This window comes from Falco naumanni, chromosome 1, assembly GCF_017639655.2.
Source record: "Falco naumanni isolate bFalNau1 chromosome 1, bFalNau1.pat, whole genome shotgun sequence".
In the NCBI taxonomy this organism is placed as follows: Eukaryota; Metazoa; Chordata; class Aves; order Falconiformes; family Falconidae; genus Falco; species Falco naumanni.
In genome coordinates this window covers 14,844,449-14,870,067 of record NC_054054.1, presented here as the reverse complement: position 1 = coordinate 14,870,067, position 25,619 = coordinate 14,844,449, and the positions used below count along the sequence as shown (strand labels likewise).

At 35.6% G+C, this 25,619-nt stretch overlaps 1 protein-coding gene across 1 annotated transcript in view; it reads left to right on the top strand.

Annotated features, from left to right (window-relative positions):
• TTC29 (tetratricopeptide repeat domain 29) overlaps positions 1-25,619 on the top strand; it is a 134,655-nt gene that overhangs the window by 28,792 nt on the left and 80,244 nt on the right. Inside the window, exons 4-6 of the mRNA XM_040582335.1 lie at positions 1,086-1,271; positions 19,752-19,964; positions 24,511-24,596. Of these exons, the coding sequence (XP_040438269.1) occupies positions 1,086-1,271; positions 19,752-19,964; positions 24,511-24,596 (485 nt within the window). The remainder of the gene's footprint in view (positions 1-1,085; positions 1,272-19,751; positions 19,965-24,510; positions 24,597-25,619) is intronic.

Below are 25,619 nucleotides of genomic sequence, written 5' to 3'. Positions count from 1 at the left end.
TGAGCAGAGTTTGGAAAGAGGATTCATTTAGATTAGCCAGTGATAAATTTAGCTGTGAAACATACAGGTTCATGCTGTACTTTATTATTGCATAGATTCTTCAGCATCATGTAGGGAATATATATTTCAAATCCCCCTTAGGGAGAAGCAGTATGATAAGACTTGTCAAGTAAATTTTAGATCTCTGCCCCAAATTAATACCATTTTGGAATAATCCAAAGAGTATTTTTTGTGCATTTTTTGTAAAAGGTGCTTTTCTGATAGAAATAATTCTGTAGAAGATCTCAGTCTGTTATTTTAAACTGTAAATAATGTATTTGTTGATTATTTTTTTTTAATGCTACTTAGATTTGGGACTTGCAGGTTTTTTATAAATTTTAGGGATAGCATGTGTTCATTTAGCTGTCTGAGATGATGAGGAATGGGAACTAAATGCATTGGGTTTTTTCTTCAGATCATGAAAGAGATCTGTGACTTTGAGTCTCCTCTGCTTTCCACATTAGTTCTAAGAGTAATACCTTGGTGAACTGTTTATTTCAGGGCAAGGTGTAAAATTTTGATTTGTCCTAAATTTCTAACATTTAAAATCGTATGAATTAGTGGATTGTGTTTGCACTGTGTTCCATTCGGTTCTTCATCCCCATCACCACCGTTGCTACCTTAGACCTGTTTTGAAAGCACTTGCTGCCTTTTCAGGTCTCAGTGGCTCAGACAAACACTTCTTCTTCAGTGGCTGTGTGCTTTTTTTTTTTTTTTACTCAGTCTAGCTTCTCTCTTTTGACTAGCCATTGTCTTATCCAGGTTTTGCATGTTTTATTGAACTGAATTTTGGTGTAGCATACAGAAATGAGAGCAATTTATTGTGGTTTTTCTAAAATAGGTTTTCAGTTCTGCCTAATTTGTAAGGTTATCATTTTGCCTTTATCATATTTCTTTGAGTGGACATGTAGCAGAACTTGGTGGTATTTGAGTGGTGGAAATGTAAATAGCTCTTCATTTTCATTATATGGTTACTGCTGTAATATGCAAGACTTCTGAAAGCTGATGATAATCTAACATTTTGATTGTAACCTTTGTTTTTAAAGGGCACTATGAGGAGGTGTACGATAACCAGCTTAACTTGGCCTACTGTTTCAATGACCCTGAGGACAAATGGTTAAGTCATTACTTTTATGAGCAATGCTTTAACACTGCTCAACTAATAAAAATTGATGGTGGGAGAAGAGAGGCACAAGCACATGTGAATATGGGCCTCATCAATGAGGAACAAGGTAAGTCACCCAGATCATAAAGCTACATTGGATCAGCGTTGAGACAGTCATATTTGGCAATTTGTGTTTCATCACAGGGCACAGTGTTTAGTGTAGAGTTGATTTGCAATAATAATTTCAAAGACATTTTAAAACTGTTGCAATTTTAATTTTTGCAGCAGCAAAAAGGAAGACAAAGATTATAATTATTTACAGACGTGTTTCCTCTGACATCCACCTACAGTTGAAAGTACTCTATCAGATGAAAAACAAAACACAAGTTTAAAGGAAGCATTTGTTTAGCAAAAGGGTTCTTTGGTTTTGGCCTTATTTTCTTTTGCTTGTTTTTGACAAGAGACTGGTAGTGCTGCCTCAGGCCACAGGTGTTTGAGTAGGATGGCATCTGTAGTTACACAAACTGGGTTGATTTAAAAGAGGTATGGACATGTAATTCAGTTTAATCCTGCCTCCAATTTACACTTGAATAAAACAGTCTATTTTTGTGTTCTTTGTAAAAACTACCTTCTGGTTCTCTTGACTGAAAATGACACCCTGGTTTTTTTGTACGTGACTGCCATGTTTGTGTTTGCTAATGGTTTATACCTTTCCACAAGCTCCATTTCTCCATTCATGTATCTGTATCCTCAAACTGTGAGTCTCTGAAACCAGAAAAGATATTAATAGAAGTAACTAGAATTATGGAACAATCCAGGCTGGAAAGGACCTCAAAAGATCATATGGTCCAACCTTTCATGGGAAAGGGAGCCTAGATGAGATTATTTTAGCACCCTGTCCAACCACATCTTGAAAGGCTCCAGTGATGGGGACTCTACCACCCCCCTGGAGAGGCTGTTCCAGTGAATGATTGTTCTTGTGTGAAAAATATTACTTTCCTATATCAAGATGAGCCTTGTTTCTATATTTAAAAGCATACATTACCTTTCACGGCAGAGGGGGTTTGTGTGTCTGTAACAGTCTGGGTCGCTACATTTTTGGGTTTATGTTTGACTTTGTGGTTGAAACCGTTCCAACTTTGAGCTCAGCTTGTGGCTGGTTTCTCAAAGAGAATGTCTTTTTTTAGAAAAAAGAAGATTCACAGGAGTTGAAGTATTGTGTGGAAATAGTGTAATTCCAATAAATGTCTGACAGAATGGGTGTGTTTTGAAAGACTGCCTAATTTCCCAGCATAAACCTGGACACAAAACATAAAACCTACAATATTTTTTTTAATTGAAAGATTATGGTCCTTCCCCCCCCCCCCCCATGTTCTCTTAAAGCTGAAATATTGCTTTTTTATTATTATTTCCTCATATTTTCTAGACTGTTGGCCATTTACAATGTTTTCCTCTGAACTGTTGCTGTATCTTTCTTGTCTGCAACACCCAGAGCTGGATTCAGTTTTAAAATTTGAGTTCATACCAATGATCAATAAAATGGAATGTTTTCTTACAAGCTGTGTTTCTATTTGTGTTTTCAGGTATGACATCTACATTCTTCGTTTCAGCATAAATTGCATACTCATATTCAGTTTATGACCTTCAGTAATCTTGAAATTCTTTTCTGAAGAACTGTTAACTTGCTATTCTGTTCCCAGTTCTGAGATCACCAGTTAGTTCTGCCTAAATGCAGTATGTTGCTTGCTTTTTGCACTGAGTAGCATCCTGTGTTTTATAGGTGGTTTCCAGAAATTGTCAAGGTTGTTTTTAATTCTGAAGTTGTTCTTCAACACTTTCTCTTCTTTTTAGTTTGGTATCATTTGAACATTATAAAGGCATTTTTCTATCCTGTAATTCAGATCCTTAATGAAAATACTAATTGGTAAACTGGACCTAGGACAGGAGCATGTGGAACCTCACCAAATACCTTTTTCCATACTGACAGTGAACTACTGGTAACCAATGTCTATATAGGATTTCCTAACTAATTTGCACTCACCTAACAATACTTGCAGGTGAACTATGGTTCCCTAATGCTTTCCAAGAAAATTATATGACAGTGAGAAAGAATTGGTACCGACTTAAAGAGAAGATTGATTTGATGACACTCACTTTTGATGTATTGGCATTGGCTGTAATATTTTCATGTTTTCTCTAAATGCTTGGAAATAATCTGTTTGATTATTTATTTATTCCAGTATTGTTCTAGGAATTGAACTTAAGCTAAATCCAGTTTCCCGGTAGATAAGATAGCACTTGCTTAAAGCCCAGCCAGTCACAACCAAGTAATTTTCATTTTGAATGAAAAATGCTTTAGTAGGTTGTCTGTCTGATACTCAGTAGAAGAAAACTATTGAAGTTGCTGGATTTTTTGCAACCTTTTCACTTGGTCCTTCAGTTACTGAAAAATACAATTACAAGATGGTGCATAAAAGCAAACATCCCTATCTATTTGTAGCTTCAAAGGCTCACGCTGAGCATGACCCACTACTGTTATCCAACCACTGTCTAAAAAAATTTTAACATTTCTTACTTTCATATGATAAGGAAAAATTGTTGAATACTTAAATATCTTTAAGCTCGGTACAAAAGCATACAAGTAAACTTACAAAATACATTTTGGGATGCTCAGAGGAGGGGACATTTCATTTTTCTGCTGTAAAATACTGGAAACTTCCAGAAGAGAGGCTTCTTATTAACATTGCTAAGGAGAGAGAAATAAATGAAGGTGCATTTTCACTGCCCAGGGTAAAGCTTCGCTGAATCTGTAGGGTCTGTCCATTTTCCATAGAGAGGGATAGAAAACTGAATAAACTGAGAGAGTAAGCATAGGATTTGCTTTGAGGGACCATTGAGAAAAAGAGCAGATGCATTCCATGCACTTTTTATTTTCAGTGGATGAAAAACTAAATCACAAGTTCTGTTTGCAGAAAAAGTGTAAGAGCAGATGTTGAGCTGACATTGTATAAAGTTGCATGAGTATTAATGGTGTTATAAGTTAAATTCTAAACATGCTATTTTGGGTATTAGAACAGACATATATAGCTTATAAATTAAATGGCCTTTCTTTTGTTCCTTTATTTATAATGCTGTAATTTCATTTGTTTGTGAATTGAATGAGTTGGGTACCCATTTCCTATGGGGATATGTACATATATACAGGAATAGATACACATTAATAGATATGTATGTGTGCATTAATATATACATACAGGAATATGTATGTGTAGCTATATAAATACGGGGGGAGGTAGGTATGCAAATGATACCTAGCATTTACATGATGCTTTCATCTGATTTAAATCATCATCTCTATATTAACTGCAATGATTACTAGTGCAGCGAGGAGATGGGAGAATTTACAAGAACGTGAAGTTAGCCTTACAGACATTCATGTGTACATCCTTTTAGATGTAAATATCTTGGACCAGTTCTTTTCAGTTCTCTCGCCCAGTGGTGGATTTTTAATTACTTGTGAATGGAAGCTGTCTATATATGCTTAGGACTGATTGCTTGGGAGTATAAAGTTAAATGTACTTCAAAGGTGGTTGTTTGCCTTGGAAGCAAATCAATAAATTTGCTGGATAATTTTTGTGTAATCAAATTTAAAGTTCTTTGACTTTCAGCCTGGTCCCTGTCCTAAAGGCTGGATATAATCTGATGTTCATTAATCTTCAAAGCTAAATATTTGAGGTGTTGGCAGTGTAGACTTCAGTCATGCTATTTGGATGCAGGCGATTAGTGGTTGTCAGTACATAAGGGAAAGAAAATTGTAATTGAGTAGCCTGCTACAGACACAAATGGAACATTCTGCTTGAACCAAACACAATTCTAGTGACAGTTCTTTGCAGAACGAGATTTTAATCTCTTCTTTAAAAAACTCTGTAAAATAAGGTCTCTGTTTACAAGTCACCCAAATTACATGCTGCTCGTTGATTATTGTAAGAGTATACAGGCTATGATCCTGTTCAATTAGCTGTACTCACCCCATAGTTTGTCTTTCCTCAGGGGGCTGATAATGAATTATTTTATTAGTTTGGTTAATAGTAATTTTCTTATATGGCTATTAAACATGCCCATGTCACTTTATACACATTGAAAAAGTGATGTCATATTTTAGTATTTTTTTCTCACATTAAATCCAGCATTAATTGTCGTCCAAGTAAGCACAGGCTTTGTGACACAATCTCAGTTAAGAAAAATCAATTTTAAAAAATCTTTTTTATTCCTGTGCTTTGAATGTGTTTTTAAAGTAATATCAGTCATTATAAACATGTGCATTTTTCTGCATATCAGAGAATAAGATTATCATAGTCTGTGATTAATTATATTAGTGTAAACTCTGCTAAAGTTAATTGTGAACTTCAGGTTTACACTGTTGTAACTTGCAGAAGAAACACAATCTGAGTGTACTGATAAGCATAATGGCTAGTGCTAGTTTCTATAGGTTCTTACACTGCCAGCACCAGTATTTGAGTGCTTTCTGTTTTGTATTAAATGGTTAATATTTGTCATGCATGAAACAATGTAGACCTTAAATATATGCATCCCAAAGTTTCCGACAATTGATATCAGTAACAAAAGAAGTCCAGAGGAAACAAGGAATTTTTACTTGTAGTAGTTGTTTGCTTTAAATAGGTTATAACAAAGTTAGATATATTTCTGTATTATTCAAAAGCATAATAAAAACAGATACCTGAAAGTGTACTTGTTCTAAAAGCAGCCACCAAAGCCAGTGCAAAGTAATACAGGTGTTTGTATATAGATGTGTATGTGTGTACATGTATATATATACACACATACACTTATATATACAGACATATGTATACATCAATATGAGCAGACACATTCAAATGTAGCCAGTGCTTTAAAGCCAGTACTTCAGATACCAACATTCTATCTTCATGTCAAGCAATTCTGCATTTGTGAGAGAAGCTTAAAGATGAGTAATTAACATATCTGATGGTGGTTTTCTAATACAGATACATGACTGTTCTTTCCTTAAGGCACACCCTTACAAAAAGATAGGTTAGTGGTACATTGTCTGTGGGACAGTGTAACAGGAAGAGTGACATCAAGAACTCCGGAGGAAGCAACAAAAACACCATCACTACAATCTTATTACAAATATCTGTTCTCCCACCCTCAAATGATGCAAGGATCTCAACTCTTACTTTTCAGACTTTAGCAGCAAATGTAGACATTCACAAGCTGTGGTTGTTTTCCTGCATGAGTAAATTAAGCAGTGCGTGAGGATGTCTATGAGCATTGGAGCACAGGCTAGCGGTAAAATAGTATTAACAGTCCTGTACATGCTTCTAGCTTGTGCTGACTTGGACTTTCCTGCCCTGCAATTATTTATGGGCACAGTCTGGTAATTAGGAGTGTTGCAGGAACTTTCCCTAACAGACAGTTTGCAAGCAGCCACACTGTTTTGAAGGATAAGAGGGTTTACTAGGAAAGACACAGCCTTCTGTACCTGTTGGTTGCAGTGCTTGGAAATGTTTCTGGATACATTTAAATAACTAGTTTTGAGAAAGCATGTAAGTGTCACAGTAGAGTTCAACAAATAAAACTTTCACATTGAATTCCAAATGTAAATCAGTACCATGCCAAAAACTGCATATCCCCTGGTATGAGAGCTGTGAGATGTGTGAAAATTATGCCGTTAATCTCAATGCAGTGGTGACTGAATTAGTCATCAGATTTATATTCTGCTAGCACATAAGGATCAACAGTAGTGGAGGTAACACTTTTTCTGAAATATTTTACAGACCGGAAAGAGTAAAGGCAGGCAGAACTAGTAGGAGAAAGGACAGAATTCAAAGCTAATAGCAATGTTAGGTATCTGAGTGCTGATTCCTATAATATACAGCTAATCCATAAACCCCATTTTGTCTGTCCGTGTGTGTTTCATAGTTTGTAAGTTATAAAGAATTCGTGATCAGGGTCTCCTTTGTCCTTTCTAAAATAAGCTTAGACATTTCAAAACATTTGCCATATTCTGCAAATTAATGAAGGGGTCTTAAGTGTTCAGTCTTAATCCAGTTCTGCCTTGATCATAAGCAATGTTACGCTCCTGTTGCTTTTCAGTCAGAGCGATGTTATGCCAGAGTTGATCACTTTGATCCCTCCACACCCTTCCCAAATATATTAAAAAATTATACCTGATTTATGAGAAAGGTATAAATGCTGTATCTGTAATCATGGATAAAATACAGTTTATTTCATAGGTTAGAATTTGATATAGAGTTTTCTGGTTGAAAGGCCTACGGAACACAAGGGACTTATAAAAAGATGTAATTAATCTTTTGTGGGAAAAAAACCACTGGATTCTTACAGACTTTGACAATCTGGATTAACACTGCGGAATAGTATTATACCTATTGTTTTACCATATGTTGAAATTAAAGTTTTTAATCGAGGCATTGTAAAAGTTGGTGGAAAAAATCCTGTTGAGCTTAATGGGCATTTGATTCAAGCTTCTGAAACTTTAGTATTAATTACTATATATATTTGGTACACAACAACTTAAAAACAGTTCACAACATCATCTGTTTATTTTGGAACATAAAAAGTCTAAACTGATTATTTTCTTGTTCTTGGCAGGTCCCATTTAATCCACTGCTAAGAAATTGTTGATTTTGTGTTTTGAATTGTTTATGGCAAATGTTTTTCAATTAAAAACAGTAATGTATAAATTATTGAGAGGAACTTAGCATACTTTCACGAGTATCTATGCAGAGGAAATATGTGCGTTTAAGCAGAATTTCCCCAGCTGGTTTGCCTTCAGGCAGAAATAATTTATATTCAGATAAAAAAAAAGAGGATGTTAATATTGCAAAATGAAATACTAAAAAGGTTTAAAAAGGCAAAAGTTAAAATTGCTTATGAAATTTGTTATGCTTTTTTGTGTGCGCATTTTGTGACTTTGTTTCAGTTACATAAACATGTAGTGTCTTTTGCTAGGAGGTTGCTAAGTATAGCCAGAATAAAATTCACCTGTGGGATGGATAGCCCACATGTACATTCTACATTAATAGAACTTCATATTGTTATCTGTGTTGCAAGTCTGCCAAGCCCACGTAAATAGCAAATCCTCATTTTGCTATATAATGTAGAAATGAAAAGTGCTGCTTCACAATCTGATTGCCAAATTAGAAACGGTTGGTAAATAAACCAGCGGGACAACATTTGTGAAGAGTGAGACGTTTCTTCTTTACTACCTGTGGAGTGCAGAACTGTTACTGATAACAGTATTGCTGCATTTGAACTATCCAACCTGCCTATTTAATGCTGTTTCCACCATAAGGTGTATAGCCAGTATCTAGAGGTCTCCATACTGTTGTATTCAGAAGTGCAGGTCTGACACTGGAAGAAGGCAAGCTAAAATGGATCCCTTGAAGAAAGAAAGCTTCAGGAACAAAAGCAATTCAAATTATCCGCTAATACCTACCCAAGGCCTTTCTGGTTTTGCCATTCCTCGTGTCTGTGATAAATTCCTTATTATAAGCAACTTCTTTTGCTTTAAAATGATACCCAGATAAGTTTGTGATTTTTGATAAAAGGTTAGCCTTGTAATTTCCTCTCCCTTTGTTTTTATAATGGGATTTTTCATAGTGTGGACTAAAAAGGGAAAAGGGATTAAAAGATACAAATGCCTATGTAATTTTTTTTCATAGGAAGCCTGAGTGCTGGTCAAAATATGGCAGTGGTATAAAGGAGAGTTGCAGTTCTAGAGATTTAGAGACTATATACCCTTATGTGCAGGAACCACCATGTTGTTCTGCGCTTACACAATACCATTTCCTGTATGCTTCTATAATGCTGGTACCTGGTAAGGTTCAGTGTGTGCTTTGATAAATTGAAAGCTATATGTGAACATGATGCTGACTGGTCAGTGCTTAGTTGCCAGCTGGCCAAGCAGCATGCTGCCCTCTAGAAGATGTACAGCAGAGTCTGGCCTGTCTTTCTATTTGTAATTTGGATCAACGTCTGTCCTCCAGCTACTAATTTTCTAAGTGGTGGCGGGAACTTATTGTCTACATGCTTCTTACCACCTCTTAAAATTTGGTTGAAGTTCACTCCAAATCTAGTTGGAGGACAGGATGATCACTTAGGCTTGTTTGCTGTGGAGACTAACCTGAAAATGTCTTTTTGTACTGTTCATTGTTTGGGAGAACAGGTAGTGTGTTTAATTTGAATCTTGTAAATTTTTTTTATATAACAGACCATATCCTGTAGCCACCAAATACCACTGATTTATCATTATATCCCCATATATATCCCAGATTGCTAATTTTTAAGACTTATTCCTAGTTGTGATTATTCATTCCAAACAACTTTTTCAGAAAAAAAAAAGTGTAGGAATAGTTCAGACTTGACAACTTGCTCATGTGTCTCCAAATCCTGTCTTTGGCTACATATACCTGTTGCTAAATTTTGTCGTTAAGTTCATATAGAGACATACACTTTAAAAGAGTCTCCACATCAGGGAACTTTAAAGACAGAAAGAAACCTTTCCTTAATGGGACATAGAATTCTGCATATCCAGTCTGATCATTTAAAACACTTTATTGATTTTCATCCTATCAACTGAATCTCTGTCTTTGTTACTCTGCATGTACGCTATTTCACAAAGCAGTTATATTGAGGTTTTTCTGGTTGTTTAAAAATTGAATACATAAGTTACCTGGGAAAAACTTGATTGTAGAGCATAATTTAAAAAAACTTAAGCAGCAAATTGCTAAGAGATAAAGTCTTCAGATACAATGCTTTTCTCTGTCAGTCAGCAGCAGATAGAAGCAGCCATAAATCCAGCTAGATTCTTGGGGAGGACAGATTTAAAAGGTTTATTAAATAATTGAGCTCATCCTCATGCAAGTGCAGAATGTAGTTCCCCGATAAATGACATCTTATTATTACAGGGTTGTTACTGGTAAGGAACTAGCAGGTACCATATTGAAATGATGTTATAGAAATTAGGTATGTTTTCAGTTCAAATTAGTATACTCAAATTAGTAGACTCTATAGAAAGTCTGAAAGAAGCGTCTGAACATGCAACATAAAAGCAAAAAGGCCTGTTGAGTTCATAAAAATATTCTTTGTATAATTCTTTTTTATTCTTATATTAAATGATGTTTGTAGGCAATGAAGAGATTTTGAATAAGAGAACTCAGGGGAAGAATTCCATAGGGTTCCTATTTTCAATTCTGAAAATAAATATTGTGAAAAAGAAAAACTTTCTTCATGCTTTTCCTTCAGTTGATTTATATTAAAGTTTATTATTAAGCAAAGTGAAGTAATAATATTCTTTACACTACGAAAAAGTAAGCAGGTTTGCCAAGAGCCTCCTTAAATCCTTTCACTATCACTGCCATTTTCCTAGCCTAATTCTTCAAGTGGAGAATCTTTCAGTTCTGATATAAAACCTGGTAACAGGTCTGTATACTTACTTGTAATGAGAAGCTCTTCAAAAAAGCAGTGCAGAAGCGCAAATTCTAAACTTTGTGATTTGTATTTTCCTTAAAAGATCAGACATGAAAAAAAAATAAAATTAAATTAGTTTCCATTCTTAGGTATGTGATGATTGTAATGTTCATTTCCAAATATTTCATAAAATTATGGGAAATGTATTGCTGTTGTTTACACTGAACTATGAAAGGTACCATATCAGAAATATTTTAGAAAAAACATCTTATGTACACTTGAATATAACACGTAGCACTCAAGTGAATTGTTTATATACACACTTCTGCAAGAATCATACTCTTTCTTAATGTTTCTGGTATCAACTGTGGCTCTGTTTGGTCTGTGTGCATGTTCATAAGACTGTGACATTTAATGAAGAGATCTTTTTAAAGTATTGATAGCCATGAGTAAATTATACTATGTTTGATCTGTGTTAAAGATTCAAAGTCCAAGGTCTTTGAATAGAACTTAGAATAAAAATGTAATTAGGTTACATCCCTAAAGTCTGATATATCTTTAAACAAGACTGCAAATGAAACTTTATTAAAACTTCAAATGAATTATTTCTTTGCTTTTTTAAATTCTTTTTCCCTCTCTTCTCTTTCATGTCTATTACTGACATTGCTGCTTGTATTTTACCTGTCTTTTCCAGGGTATTTTAATTATTTACTACTTAATGAGTAGTACTGAGAAGAAGCTTCATTCAAAGCTGCCTGCTCACTAACAGATTTTTTTGCTTCAGAGCTTTGCAAGGGCTTGGACTATGGCAAGCTGAACGGGCAGTTGTCATCGTAAACTTTCCTAGAGGCAGTGTTTCCTTTTAGTAATTGATAAAGGATGTAGTGTTTCCAGAGGTGCCCTCTCAGTGGGACTGAGAGCTGATGGGGTGGCAAATCCTCAGCCAGTATCAATAATCCCTAGAAGTCATAAGTAAAACAAACATTACGAGGCTATTAATAAAAAAATATATCTTATTCTTCAGAGGATCATAAGATAATTCAGGTTGGAAAGGACCTCAGCAGGTCATTAGTCCAACCTGCTACTTAAAGCATGCTCTGAAGTAGATTGTCTGCACAACAGAACAGCTCCAGTGCTGGAGCATTGCATCTGATATTAAATTTATTATTGGAAGCTATGAAAAGTAAGGGCAATGGAGTCGGATCTGAATCACTACAAAAAATTATTTAAACTGAGGCAAGCATTTGACATGAGCTAGCAAAAGTAGTTTGGTGAAACCAGTCTGCTTCAGTGTCATTTTCTGTATTTAAAAGGTAATTATATATTATTCCTCAAGACTAAGCTGTGATATAACTTGTTTTCATTTAGTTCTTTTGAGCTAAAGAAACCCTCAAGCCCTGAAAAACAGAACTGCAAAGTGTGTGCCGTTTTTCACTATTCGTCACTGCATTTTCACCTCCCTTCCCTCTCTGCATTTGGATATCTGCCTATAAACACTGAAATATTTGTGAAACCTGAAATGTGAGCATCCCACTGAGTGTGGGACTGTTCTTATTCAGAGCCTGGAGCCTTACATTGTGAGCTTCCTGAATACATTTTGCATCTTAGGTAGCCTTTGCATATAGAAAGCATTTGATGCTTTACAAAAGTGAAAGAATAAGGTTTGAATGTTATTGTGAAGCAAGAATTCCATTCTCTTTAAAACGGGTATGTTGTTATTCAGCTCCTGTTCAACATTGGTTGCAATATTCTCTAGATTGGCATATATCAAAAAGTGTTTATATATAAACAAACAAATTAGAAGAAAGTATCTGACAAACGTTGCTTTCATAGAATATATTAACCTAAAAAAATAAAGGAATTTTAATTATGAACCAAAATTTTATGTGTTGGTTCATTTGAATATGAATGTAGGACAGACAAGTTAGTGGAATTTTCATATGGCACCTGTTCAGTTGTCTAGTTTTTTTGCTGAAGTTGGATGTTAATCGTGGAAGAGTACATTCTTTAGTGCGCATGTGGGCAAAATGCTGCAAAATCAGTTTGTGCAAGTACAGTGTTGCAAAGTTAAAGGAGATTCTAGATTCAACCTCAGACCTAGACTTCTCTGAAAATGCCTGAAATATGAATGTTTTTTCCACAGTTAAGCCTAAATTAAAGGGAAAGTTCGGTGATATGATGTAGTTCAGATAGCAAGACAGTAATTACAGGTATGTTTCTAAATTTAAGTTAAAGGTTACACTTAGTATGAAATCACCCTTTGATTTATTATTGTCTTTCATGTGTGTCCATATGTTATATTTTTGTACCACTCTTTGTAAAGTATATGTGAGGTCTGTGTGCATATAGTTTTCGGGGAAATCAGTAACTGACACCAGTTTTTCTTTGTAGAGTTACTCTGAGTAGTTGCAATTGGTTTGGAGAGTAGCTTTGCGTCTCGTAGCGAAAATCTGAAACGTTTTATGTAGAGCCAGAAGCAATTTAAGAAGGCCTGGAGCTAACCCAGAATTTTGAGGGTACAGTGCAGTAACTGGAAGAAAGGCAAGAGGAGGATATTTATTCCAGTCTCTCATACAACAGTGCTTGTTCCTCCTGTGCTTACTCTTCATGCTTTCTTGTAAGAACAAGAAGATTTTTCACAGCAGTTCCTCTTCTGGTAATGTGCTCTTCAGTTAATTACAAGTTTTTTTCTCTTGCTGGTCCACAGTAAACTATCCCCAAAGCAGCTGTCATTTCAGCTGCCTGTGGGAAACCCTTCCTTCTTTGCAGTTCAGTAGTGTTGGCAGCAGCAGGGGAAGGGATTAGAGAGCAGACAGGCAAGCAACCAGAGAAACTCGTATCCCTAGCTTGTGAGATGTCTCTTAGAGAACCCTTTAAGCAACATATTTTTAGAGCATTTTTAGTATCATAATGTGTTGATGATGAGATATAACGTACTGTGAATGGTCCTACTGCGGGTGCTACAATACGCACTGCCCTCTAGGTTCCTATAGGTATATTTTGAGTATTTGAGCTTTAAAGCAAGTAATTTAGATCCTCAGAGGACAAGAATAGATATGATCTAATGCTCACTGGATTCCTATAGTTCTGTCATTCTTTTCAGACAACAGATACTTGCTTAACTAATGTCAGCAGAAATAATACATCATTCTCTAAATTGCAATGCCAAGGATTAGCCTAGCAGTTCTTTACCCAGACAAGGGAACACAAAATACCATCTTTTTGCACTGCAGTCTCCGTCTACCAATACCATATCTTGGGTTGTGTGATGTTCAGCTTTCCTTCTATCTTCTTCCTTCTCCTTTATGTCTTCAAGCCTTCTACTTCTCAGGCAAGCTTTCAGTTGACCTTCAGCAACTTAGACTTTAGGGAGAGATCTACTGGTGTATTGTCAAACTGGGGAAATTGTCAGAATAACCCATGATGAGCCAACATGTTCATTACACAATATTCTTATGAGCTAAAACCCCCTGTGCAATCTTTCTGAAAAATGTGATTGGCTCCTGTATAGTAAATGAAAATAACTTTTTATCCTTTGTCTTAAGAATACCTTGATTGTTGTCTGATGATTGGTTGTATTTTAAAGGAATCTTGTGGAGTTATGGAACCGCAAAATTTTATCTTAAATGTCTTCCAGAATTTTTGTCTTGCTTTTGCACATGGAACTTAAACTCAAGTTCTTGCATCGGGGATCAGTCCCAGTGACTTCTGGGACTTCTGTACAATTCATTTTACCTCAGGAGCCCAGGGTGGTTCAACTATTTACTGAATGAGAGCCTGCTTTCATGATTCTTGTAATCTTTCCATTCTACCTCCCAACACATCTCTATTAAAGACTTATAACAACCTCTGTAGATAGTGGCTCACATTAGAAACCGTGACAGATTGTTAACTGTTTCAGTGTGAATATTGCTACCATAATTATTGTAATTGAATATAGGAAACTAAAAATAATAGAAGTAGTTTAAGCAGTTAAGCTGAAATGTAAGCCTATAACTTTTAAAATAGTAATAACATTTTTCTTTTTTTGCTACCATTAACTGTTGCTTCAAGCAGATTTTATGTCCACACTGTACAGTGAAATAATTGATTATGAAAGATGTCCTAGTTCTAGATTAAAATATGCAATAATATACATAAAGCCTTATTGTTCTTTTAGGTTGTTGTTTTAAGCTAAAGTGGAATATTTCCTAAAGTCCTCAGTAATTGTTTATAATTTAGAATTAAATGTGCTTTCTGCTTATACTAGTGCTGCTGAAGAAATGTACCTAACAGACCTGTCACTTTTTTGTGCAATTGCTTCTGTGGCATTATTTTCATTGGTAAATGTATGAGCTGATAGAAAAGGAAATCATTAGGTGCTCTCAGTATTGCTGAGGCATGGAGCTAGAACAGGTCAGTCACTGCTTTTTGCAGATTGTGACATTTTAAATTACCTGTACACTACTGGAAGCAATCTGTGGACCTAATTAACATCTCACCTAATTAATGTCAGGACTGTATATAGAGAATTCTAGATAGTTTTGCACTGCCTTTATTAAATACCACATTATTTAAATTTGCTATCTTCAATTTCAGTATTGAAAACTTCAGATTTGTGTGCTGTTTTCTTAAGTGGGAGTAACTTTTTTTTTTTTTTCCTCCTTCAAGTAATCAATGCACTGCTGAATGAGTTCATTTTAATGCACTCAATCATGCCTCTAATGTTTGTAGCTTACGGGCGCAAGCATCAGTAATGCAGGAATGTTATATGGCTTTAGTTTGGGCCATTTCATAAAATATTCATGGAATCAAAAATGTGCATCAAAATAGCGGCTGGGAGAATTACATTTATGTGCCTGCTTTTATGGCAGCTTCACATTTAAACCCATTTGTGTTAATATCTAGTCAATCTTTCTACTTAAAAAAAAAGGCAAAATAGTAGTCTCCATCTATATGCCTTTTGGTTTGATATCTATTTTGATATAACAAATGTATACTTTTGGAGTGGGTTTTAGGAAAGGGAATTATAAAGGAAGGTTTAGATAATGTAAAAACGTTTCTCTTCAGTATTTACAAATTTACACTGAGTTCTTTTGCTTGAATGAACATATTTTTTTAACTTCTAAGCAACTCAGTGAAAACTATAGCACAAATCTTTGTGCATACATATGGAGTTGCTGTGAAAACAAGAGTAACTTCTAAAATTTGATACTGTTGGTGGCAGAGTGATGTCTTACATTCATGTAATTGTTTAAAACTGATTCTTTACTCCCAAAATTGTATTGTGACAATGTTTACCTTCCATATTTAAGATTAAACCATTGCTGATAGGGTTTCTTTTGTTACACCATGCCCTGAGCTACGTTAAACTGTAATATTTTAGTAATGGTAGTATATATGTTCTAAGTTATGTTTCTCTTTTTTTTGATTCCTTTGATAAACAGGGAAGAGATATCAGAGGTTCTCAAACTCCATTTAGTACATGCTGAGCTAATTTCTGCATGGCAGTGGGAAAAGAAATACACAATTGTTGTTGATGTTGCCAACTGAAAATGGCTATACTGCTTTGTATAACATTTTGAAAATAGATTTTTCAGATACAGATTTCCTAGAAACACCCTCTGGATTTTCTCTTTGAATTCCTAGAGATTTAAAAGATACATTTCTACAAACTATTCCAAGTGATTTTCCTACTCATTGTTTTTCCTTCTTTACTTTTTTCTTCTTTCAGTAGATAATAAGTCATTTAAAACTCTGCCTTGTCACTGCTCAGGTGAGATAAAAATACTCTCAGAAATGTTCTGTTATTGGCTTATTGCTTTTTTCTAATGCTTTTCAAGATTTTCAGACAGCACCTACCTATGTCTGCACCTAACAGTAGTTCAGTGTTTAAAGATTGGAATGTACTGACCAGATCAATGCCAACTAAACTGACTTATGACAGTGAATAAACTTGCCACTCCACTGAAAACATAATTTTTCTATAACATTTGAGGTTCATATACACATTATGGATTAAAGAGGTAGGCTGATCTGTCATTTGCCACTGAGAACAAAGGATTTCAGATTATTTTGATGGAGGAATGAATTTCAAAATCTAAAATTTTTCACCTTCCATGAATTTGAGAGGTCTCCAAACAGCTAATATTACTTGAAAGAGTCACCAGTAAGCAAATTCTCAGCCATGTAAAGGCTTTCAGGTCAGGAATTCCAGCTCTCCCTCATTTAGGAAACTAGCAGGTGTTTAGTGTTGGTTTGGGTTTTTTTGCTCAGCATCTTGGTTTTGGCATTTCTGTGAGGAGATTTTATTACTTTTTACTTCATAATCTTTCTTGACAGTTTATTGAAGCCAAATGTAATTTAGTTCCATTTAAGTAGTACCAAAAATAATTATATTGCTTTTGTATTTTAAAGCTTGCTATAGATGTATTGTTTCTAAAGAGATTTCACTGAGATCTGGTAAAATGTCAGGTCACAGCTCTTGTGGTTAGGTCAACTCTTAAGAACTGTGGGGTACATGGGATATATGAGTTCAATTTCTAGTCTGACAGAAACTTTCTCAAGGGGATACTGCAAGTGAGGAAGCATGGGTAAGAATTACCATACCTGATGGTTCTAACAATCTAAACAATAGTTCTGAAGGTTGCAGGTATTATTTACCTAAATGATGTGTCCCATTAAGAGATTATATTACGGAGTCTTTAGGAGAAACTCAGATACTGTGTTCAGCTTCAAATTATTTATCCAGGCGATACCATTCATTTGTTTGTTGCTTCCCATTCTTACTAGAAGTTTTTGAGTTACACATGAATCAAAATCTATTATTCTAAAGAATTAATCCATTGCACATGTAGTGAAACTAGATCACTTATATTTATGGCAATATCCTTTCAAAAGGACTAATCAGTTGATTAATAAACTTTGGGGAGAATTCCAAGGAGGATTCTGTGTGTGCTTATGAGTATCCAAGTGGATAAAATGCTGTGTCTAGCTATTAAAATTAAATTTCAACTCAACTGTCCATCATTGGTCAGAAAGCTGACACCAGCTTCTTCAATTATTATCTTAATTCTGCATTTAGCAACTTGGATAACTGGAATTCTGTTGATCTCTGAGTTGGACTTGCCCTAAGAAGTTAGCTGGGCTGGATAGGCAGAAACCCAAATTCAAATTGGAAACCTCTTTAGAATGGGCAAGAGTTTTCATCTGGGTTTAGCAAGTCTACATCTCTTCCCTGTTACGTGTACTGTCAGTGAATCCTTAAACAGCTTGTACTGGTCATGATAATTTCATTTTGCATTTCTGTTTGTTGTCTGATGTAAAGTATGTGATGTTTTGGAAAGAATGTATAGAACTTTTCCTGTCTGTTTACAGGGTCTGACAGCTACTCTGTCAGTAAGATTTTTTCCAAAATTTTGTGTGATTTCCACAATACCTGTCCCTAGCTGGAGTTAAACTGAATAAAGCCTGCCGTCTCCCCTTTTACCTGGCACTTCACTCTGCAGCACTCTTTCTTGTGTCCTCTGGGACTTTTATATGAATCAGAGATCGTAAAGCCTTAAAATGATCTGTGTATGAAACTCATTGAATTAGTTGCTTCTTTGAAAGAGAAGTTTCTTGTGTTTGTCAGTTTTAGTTGAACTCATTTTAATAATCTGAGAAGCTGAATATGACAATAAATTCAATTATAATAAATATAAGAGTTATGTTTTATATTGCAAAATTGAAAGCATGGTAATAAAAGGGTAACCTATGCAAAAGACAAAATTAAATTAATAAGAGGAATCAGTCATAGCTGTTCTGCTGCTTCTAGGTTGGCTGGAGGCCTGGAGAACTAGACTTGTTTTCTCTTGGAATGCTTAAAGAAGGTCTTTCTCCAAGCTTCTCTCCCTTCCTTTTGTACAATTGGGCAACAACTTCTCTTCTTCCTGGTTCTTTTTGTAATTTGAATGCAGCACTGTAAGAAGAGTCTGCAAAACAGTAATCATGCCCTGTAAATCATGTTTCAGAAAAGGTGTAAACCACAAACACATCTGAACAAACTTAGTTTATGGTTTGTTTCACCTTTTAATAGAAATAGAAATAGCAATTGATATATTGTTGACCTATGGGACAAGATTCCTCCATCACACACACACAAGCTTACCAGCAAGAGTCCCATTCCCAGTTCTCCCTTCTATAGAACATTCTTTGTAAAACAAGGTACTGTGACCAAAATGTTTTTTTTTTTTTTATTTTCTTGCTTGTAAATGGTCTCATCTTACCTGCTTCCCAGCAGTTTTTCTGTACTCATTAGGTATAAGGAAAAGCTTTTCTGTTCTTTCAAAGGGCTTTGAATTTCTGTTGTCCAGAAACGGTGGAAATCTCCTGGGTTGCATCTATACACAGAGATAAATCTAGCTTGAATGCAGAGAGGAGGGTGGAACTACTTGCATGTTAAAATGAATTGAACTTTATCTTCAAACTTTCTTTTGCCTTAAAGATGTTTAACTTACATTTGAAGACTTTAAATTGTATTACTTCAGGCTCAATAATTAATCTATTACTGGTTAATGCTCTTCCAGTAAATTTACTACATAAGCTCACCAGAGCTGGCTTAGTACTAACTGTTGAATAAATTACTTTGCATAATAATTCTTTTTTCATCAATTAAATTATTTGAATAAAGATATTTCACACACACACATAGTTTTGAGACCTCTGTTCTCCACATTTCAAATCTTTCAACACTGGTTTTGGTTTGGATTGATCGATACGGGAAAAGAAACTTGAGGAATAGTTTGAATTGTGTTTATTTATGCATAGATGAGATTTTGAAATACGAGATCCACAAAGGCTATATTTATGAATCTGTACTAGATGTATTTTCTAGAAAAATCTGACTTTGCATCCTTGGGATCACACCTGTCTAACATTGTGAATCTACAAAGGAAAGCTAATTTAGAATTTAATAAGCTTAAATTACAGCATTACTGGTAACTGTGAGATTTGGTAGTATTTTCCAGTGACCTGTAAGTTGTATATTGGAGATTCCTGAGAAATCTGTGAAATGATTGGCTGCAACTTACTTTCTAATAAGAAAATTATTATAGACTAATAACTTTAAAAAAAAAAAATTGATTACACTGATTGTAATTATGAATTCATTTTTCAGGTCATGTCATGAAAGCTGCAGAGCATTATGAAGCATTTTATCAGCTAACAGAGGGTTCGACATGGAAGGATGAGACAGGCCATACTTACAATTCACTGGCGTGTGAGCATCTCTGGAGAATTTATACATTACTAGCAGACAAAATGCTAGAAAATAAAGAACACCAACAGGCCATCAAAACGCTAATAAAAGCTTTAAAAATGGCAAAAGAAGGTAGGTGAAAAATAACACTTTCCCATTCCTTTATTTGATGTGCATGTCATGATTTTCCCAAGAGTAAAGTAGAAATTGTCAAGTGTTTGGCTGGGTCATTATTTCCTATGAAATTCAAAGACAAATGCTATCAATACACTTCCAGATCTCACTAAACAAGAAATGCCTTCTTGCTGACAACAAAGAATCTTTTAGATTCCTGAAAGATTTATCTAAAAAAAAAAAAAAAAAATCCAAAAAAACCCAAAACACCCCCCTTTTGGGAATAATAGTATATAACAGTGAACCCATAATCAGAAAGTGAAGTCACTGATGGAAGCTCAGCTTGCTGGTTTTGTCTGGCTAGTCACAGCTGATTTGGCATTTTTTTAGTGATATTACCTGCTGGAACACTACATTTTCACTCTACATATTTATTTATTACTTAGAAAACTTTTTTGCATCATAAACAAACCAGATTCCTTCTGTATATCTTAATACACTTGCTGCCTCTTGTCCTGTCACTGAGCACCACGGAGAAGAGCCTTGTTCCCTCTAATTAACACCCTCCCCAGAAATTTGTGCACTTTGATGAAATTCCCCCCTGAGCCTTCTCTGCTGTGATCTCAACAGTCCCAGCTCCCTCAGCCTCTCCTCCTGGGGCAGGTGTTCCCAGCCCCTTAGTCATCGTTGCAGCTCTTCACTGGACTCACTCGACCGTGTCCCTCTCTCTCGTACTGGGGAGCCCAGAATGGGACACAGTGCTCCTGGGGTGGCCTCACCAGTGCTGAGTAGAGGCAAAGGATCACCTCCCTCAACCTGCTCCTGACGTACTGCCTAATGCAGCCCAGGATCCCGCCAGTCATCCTTGCCATGCGTGTGCATTGCTGTGTCACGAGCAACTTGCTGTCCACCAGGAAACCCAGGTCCTTCTCCGCCAAGCTCCTTTCCACCCAGTCAGCCTGCAGCCTGGGCTTATCCCTCCCCAGGTGCAGGACTTTGCATTTCCCTTTCCTGAACTTCACGGCACTGCCATCGGCCCATTTCTCCAGCCTGCAGAGGTCCTTCTGAATGGCAGCACAACCGCCTACCTGGTGGGTCGGTCAACCCTCCTCGCTTCTTCATTGCCTGCAAACATGCTGAGGGTGTGTTCAGTCACACCATCCAGGCCATTGATGAAGATATTAATCAGTATTGGTGCCGGTATTGATCCTGGAGTACACCGCTAGTGACTGGCCTCTCACTGGTCTTTATGCTGCTGCTTACAATCCTTTGAAGGCCAGCAGCTCAGCTGCTCGTCAGTCTACCTCACGGTCTGTTTATCTAAGCCATATTTTACCAGCTTGTGTATGAGGATGTTATGGGAGACAGCGTTAGAAGCCCGGCTGAAATTGATGGAAACAACATCTACTGCTTTCCCTTCATCCACCAAGCTAGTCATTATATTGTAGAAAGCTGTCAGATTGGTGAAGCATGAATTCCTGGTCTTAAATCCATGCTGACTGCTTCTGATTGCCTTCTTGTTCTAGGTAATGGCTGTATGAAGCTTCATTCATATGTGGATAGGTTTAAAGTGGGGTGAAGTTAGAATAGCATCTGAACATTATATATAACGTGAGATGTTGATCAGCTGGAAATACCATACTCTGGAGCATTTCCTGCACAAGAGGGAACAGAAAAAAAAAGGCGAATCATACAAGATGACTTTATGAAAATACACATAATTTTCAGGTTTTTTCAGAAATCTTAATAATGCTTGCTTCTCAAAAGGAGCTGTTAAATGTTCACTTCCACAGGCTTACTTTTCCTAAATTATTATCCTAGATGATTATTGGAGTGCTTCTCAGAAGTAAGGTAGAAGACCTCAAATAATCATCCTTTTCCATGCACAGCAATTCAAGAGCCTTTCATGGTATTCCTTAAGGGGCGTATTTTGCATATGAATTGCACATACAATTAATATATAATATTAATTCAATATTTATCACTAGATACATTAGGTTTTTAAAATTAGTAATGTATGCCCAACATTAATCTGTTACCCAGTCTTTGTATAGTCATTGGGATAGATAGAATTAAACTACCAAAACAAGCAAATAAATTGAAAATTTTTTCCAAATTTTAAAATAGGGTTTGCTGCAAACATATGCAGGTAGATAGTAGAACACAGCAATCTATAGAAAAGTATAAAATTTATTCAGTGAAACCAAGGCATGTTTCTAAAAGGAAATACCTTTATACCAACAGATACTCTTGGAAAAAATGAACAAGCTTTCAGGCATCTAAGCCTATGTGAACTTTGCCATTTGTTATTTTAAAATGCACCAGCAAATTGTTTCTGTTTCAGATTTTTTATTATATTGTCTTTGATTGTATTAATTCTAAAGACCCAAAATGTCTCATCTTTTCTTACCTCGTGAAGAATAATATTTTAAAACACCATTGGAAACCTAAACATTTTATGGTAATTTTGGGGGAATAAACCAAACAGGACTTTGGGGGCAAGAATTCAATTATTTCCATTCCAAATGTTTAATTTAAGAGGGTATATGATTGTATTTGGCTAATTTTTTACTTTCATTAAACCACTAAGTCACCTGTTTTGGTTTTATCTGCAATGTACATTAATAGATATATTTTGTGAGTTGCCTGTCTAGATCTTTCCTCTTGGGGGTATGTATCCAAATACTGAGATTGGCAATACAATTGATCAGATGAAGGACACATGCACCCATAAATTCACTGTCGTTTAAAACTGCATCTGTTGATCAAATCCAAGCTTTTAGCTTTTTCTTTAGCTGTTTAAAATACATGCTTAAGTCACAGCTACCACTAGTAAAGCTGCCACTACTAGTATTTACTGTAGTAACTAGAAGGAGAGCTGAGCGCTGAGTAAGTTTCCTATCAACTTCTTCCTTTTTCTAGTGAAAACTGCTGGAAATGAGAGATTGTCAAAATGGATCTGATGCCTTTCCAAAACTTACTTTGACCAGGCATATGTTCCAGTGGCCTGACTTCAAACCAATCGCTTTCATAGCTTCCTGAGACATGTAGTAAATATCGCTGCACAGCATACTTGCCATTGTTCTCTTTAATTTTAAGCTTTAGAAGCTCCATTCAGACAAGTTCTATCCCCAGTCCAGAACCGTAGCCTGTATCTATGAAGACCATATTTAAAAGTTTAGTTAAACCCACACTGGCTCTGGCTTCCATCTGTAGCGTCCATTCTTTCCTTCTGGGCCATCATGTATGTTTATTTATTTATTTAACTGGGATTAGATATCGCCCACTTCAGACTGTCAGACTGTTCTTAAGCGAGGAAGGGAGGTTTTTATATGCCTAGCAACTTTTCACTTCTTATTTCTCTGTGAAACTGTATTTCTGTATCCTTTTCCCTCATTAAGCCTTTTAAGGGATATTGAATATTGGAAAAGACCATCAGGTTTTTTGAGTTACAGGCTTTTCATAGTTTTATGTTGTGTAGTAAGTGCTACAGATGGAGTATTGCTATGGCCTCAGCAATTCTAATATTTAGAGAGATCCAGAACTAGATGTAGGCTTTTGTGTGTTTGGACACAAAGAATTTATTAGCCTGACAATTGCAAGTAGATAATCTCCCTTTTCATTGCAACTATATCTGTTTACACATTTAACAAAGTATCTTGATATGCAGTTATGCTTCAGGTTGATTTTCCACTCTTTATTGTGTTTGAGTAGGTGGATATTGAGCAACAGAAAGACTGTATTTTTGGCTATTTTTAATAGAAATTCAACTACAATTGGTTTTATGGATACTCATGTTATGGAGGAAAAGTTTTGAATATAGTGTGCTACAGTAAGCGTTTATATAATTAGTTGATAGAAATTTCAATATTGAATGGATTATTTTCTATTGAGGGAGCAATATTGAAAAAACAGCAAGCTGTGTTTGTTAGACCAGTATTATCGAAATAAAACACGGCATGGAAAAGTGTGATACACCTCAGTTAGTAACTGCCTGTGCAGAATTTTCTGTGACTACTGCTTCCAGGATAAGATACCCCTTTTTTTAGCTATTCTAGCCTACAGCAGGCTGCAAAATAGCTGTGAGAACAAGAAATATAAACCTGGTCTACTGATAGTTACCTCTTGGTCATGGGTCAACATACTTTGTCTTTATGTATTAGGGTGTATTATATATTTGTAGCTACTTTTATTTTATATATTAATATATATAGAGAGAAGCTACTGTGATTTTCTGGTGTGAAGATACTCTGGGTATTATTAAACAATTCGTGATAGAGAACATTACAGCATGTTAAATTGATGATACTGCATTACTTACTGGAAGATATTTTCTCAGACTTTGCTGAACTTTCTTGTTGAAATTTGTTTAAATCCATTGCCTCTATTTTTAATTAGCACTATGTATTTTTGGAAAGTGATAAATAGCAAGGGTAAGGAGAAGGAAGAGCTTACTACAGTATTTAAACATCTGTATGTTATTTAAGAACCTGAAAGAACTGTCTGTACTAATGTAATTTTCTTCAAACTATGGTGGTAACTGTAACTTTAAACCTTTCTTTAGGAGGTGACATGAAGATGGAAGGAGAAGCTCTGTATTGCTTAAGTTTAGCATATCATTTTGCTGGAGAACAAGAGACAGCATTACCAGTAAGTTTATTTTAAAGTTGCTTTAAGCTTTCCCAATGCCTTTCTCTGCCTCCTTGGCATCTTAGGCATTTTGGAGAGTGGAAAAGTGTTGGAGACATTTGGGCCTTTTATAACTGTATTTAGTTCTGTAGATGGGGATCTATGTGGTTTAAGCAATTATGGTTCCAATAAATTCCAAACTGATAGAGTCCAGGTTTCAATGTTTGGATCTGCAGAAATAATACAAATTGACAATTCAGGTTATATGTGACTATCTTTGCTTTTCCTGTATCCATATGTACGTAAACCAGTTTCTGTTTAGTTAGGTTTTGGTATAAAACACCAGCTTTGCAAGCTAGTTTGATACAGCACAGTTGTGAGCAGCAGTTAAAAATACATCAATTCATATGCTGAGCTTTTCAGAACATCAGGAATTTAGAAGAAATATGCATTGCTTTTGGTATGAAAAGCTGTAATGCTGATGCAATCTGCTCTGTTGATACTTGAGTTCAAGCTCCTCTTCTCATGTTTCCCCTGAGTCTCCATACATAATAATTCTAAGACAATGAGAATTCTACATGTGGAATTCTAGTCTGAAAGGAGGGTTCCTCTAGTTCCTCATAGGTTGGTGTGAGAGGAAGGATAAGCAACAACTTGATTTGTCTGTGCCAGTCATCAGAGAAGTGACAGTTCTCCATGATCCTCCTAAAAACATTGTGTGGAAATTTAGTTTGAATATTTTGCCCATGATTATTGTGATTAATCAGCTGGATAATTGCTACTTCTATTTCTGTTTGTTCCTTTAACTGCAGAATGACTTGGTATTTGTTAATGGACATGTTTTATAGAGGTCAATCTTTGTGGTTGTCTCTTGTGGTGGTTTATTTTTTTCAGAAATAGACCAAGAAAAGTCACAGAGTGAATTCAGTGTGGGTTTCAATATTGGTTGCTTGGCTTCTGCAGTGTAGGAAGGGTTCTAGATTTCAGACTTGAAATATCCTTTTACATACTTTCAGTGATTTGTGGTATGATTTTACAAAAGTT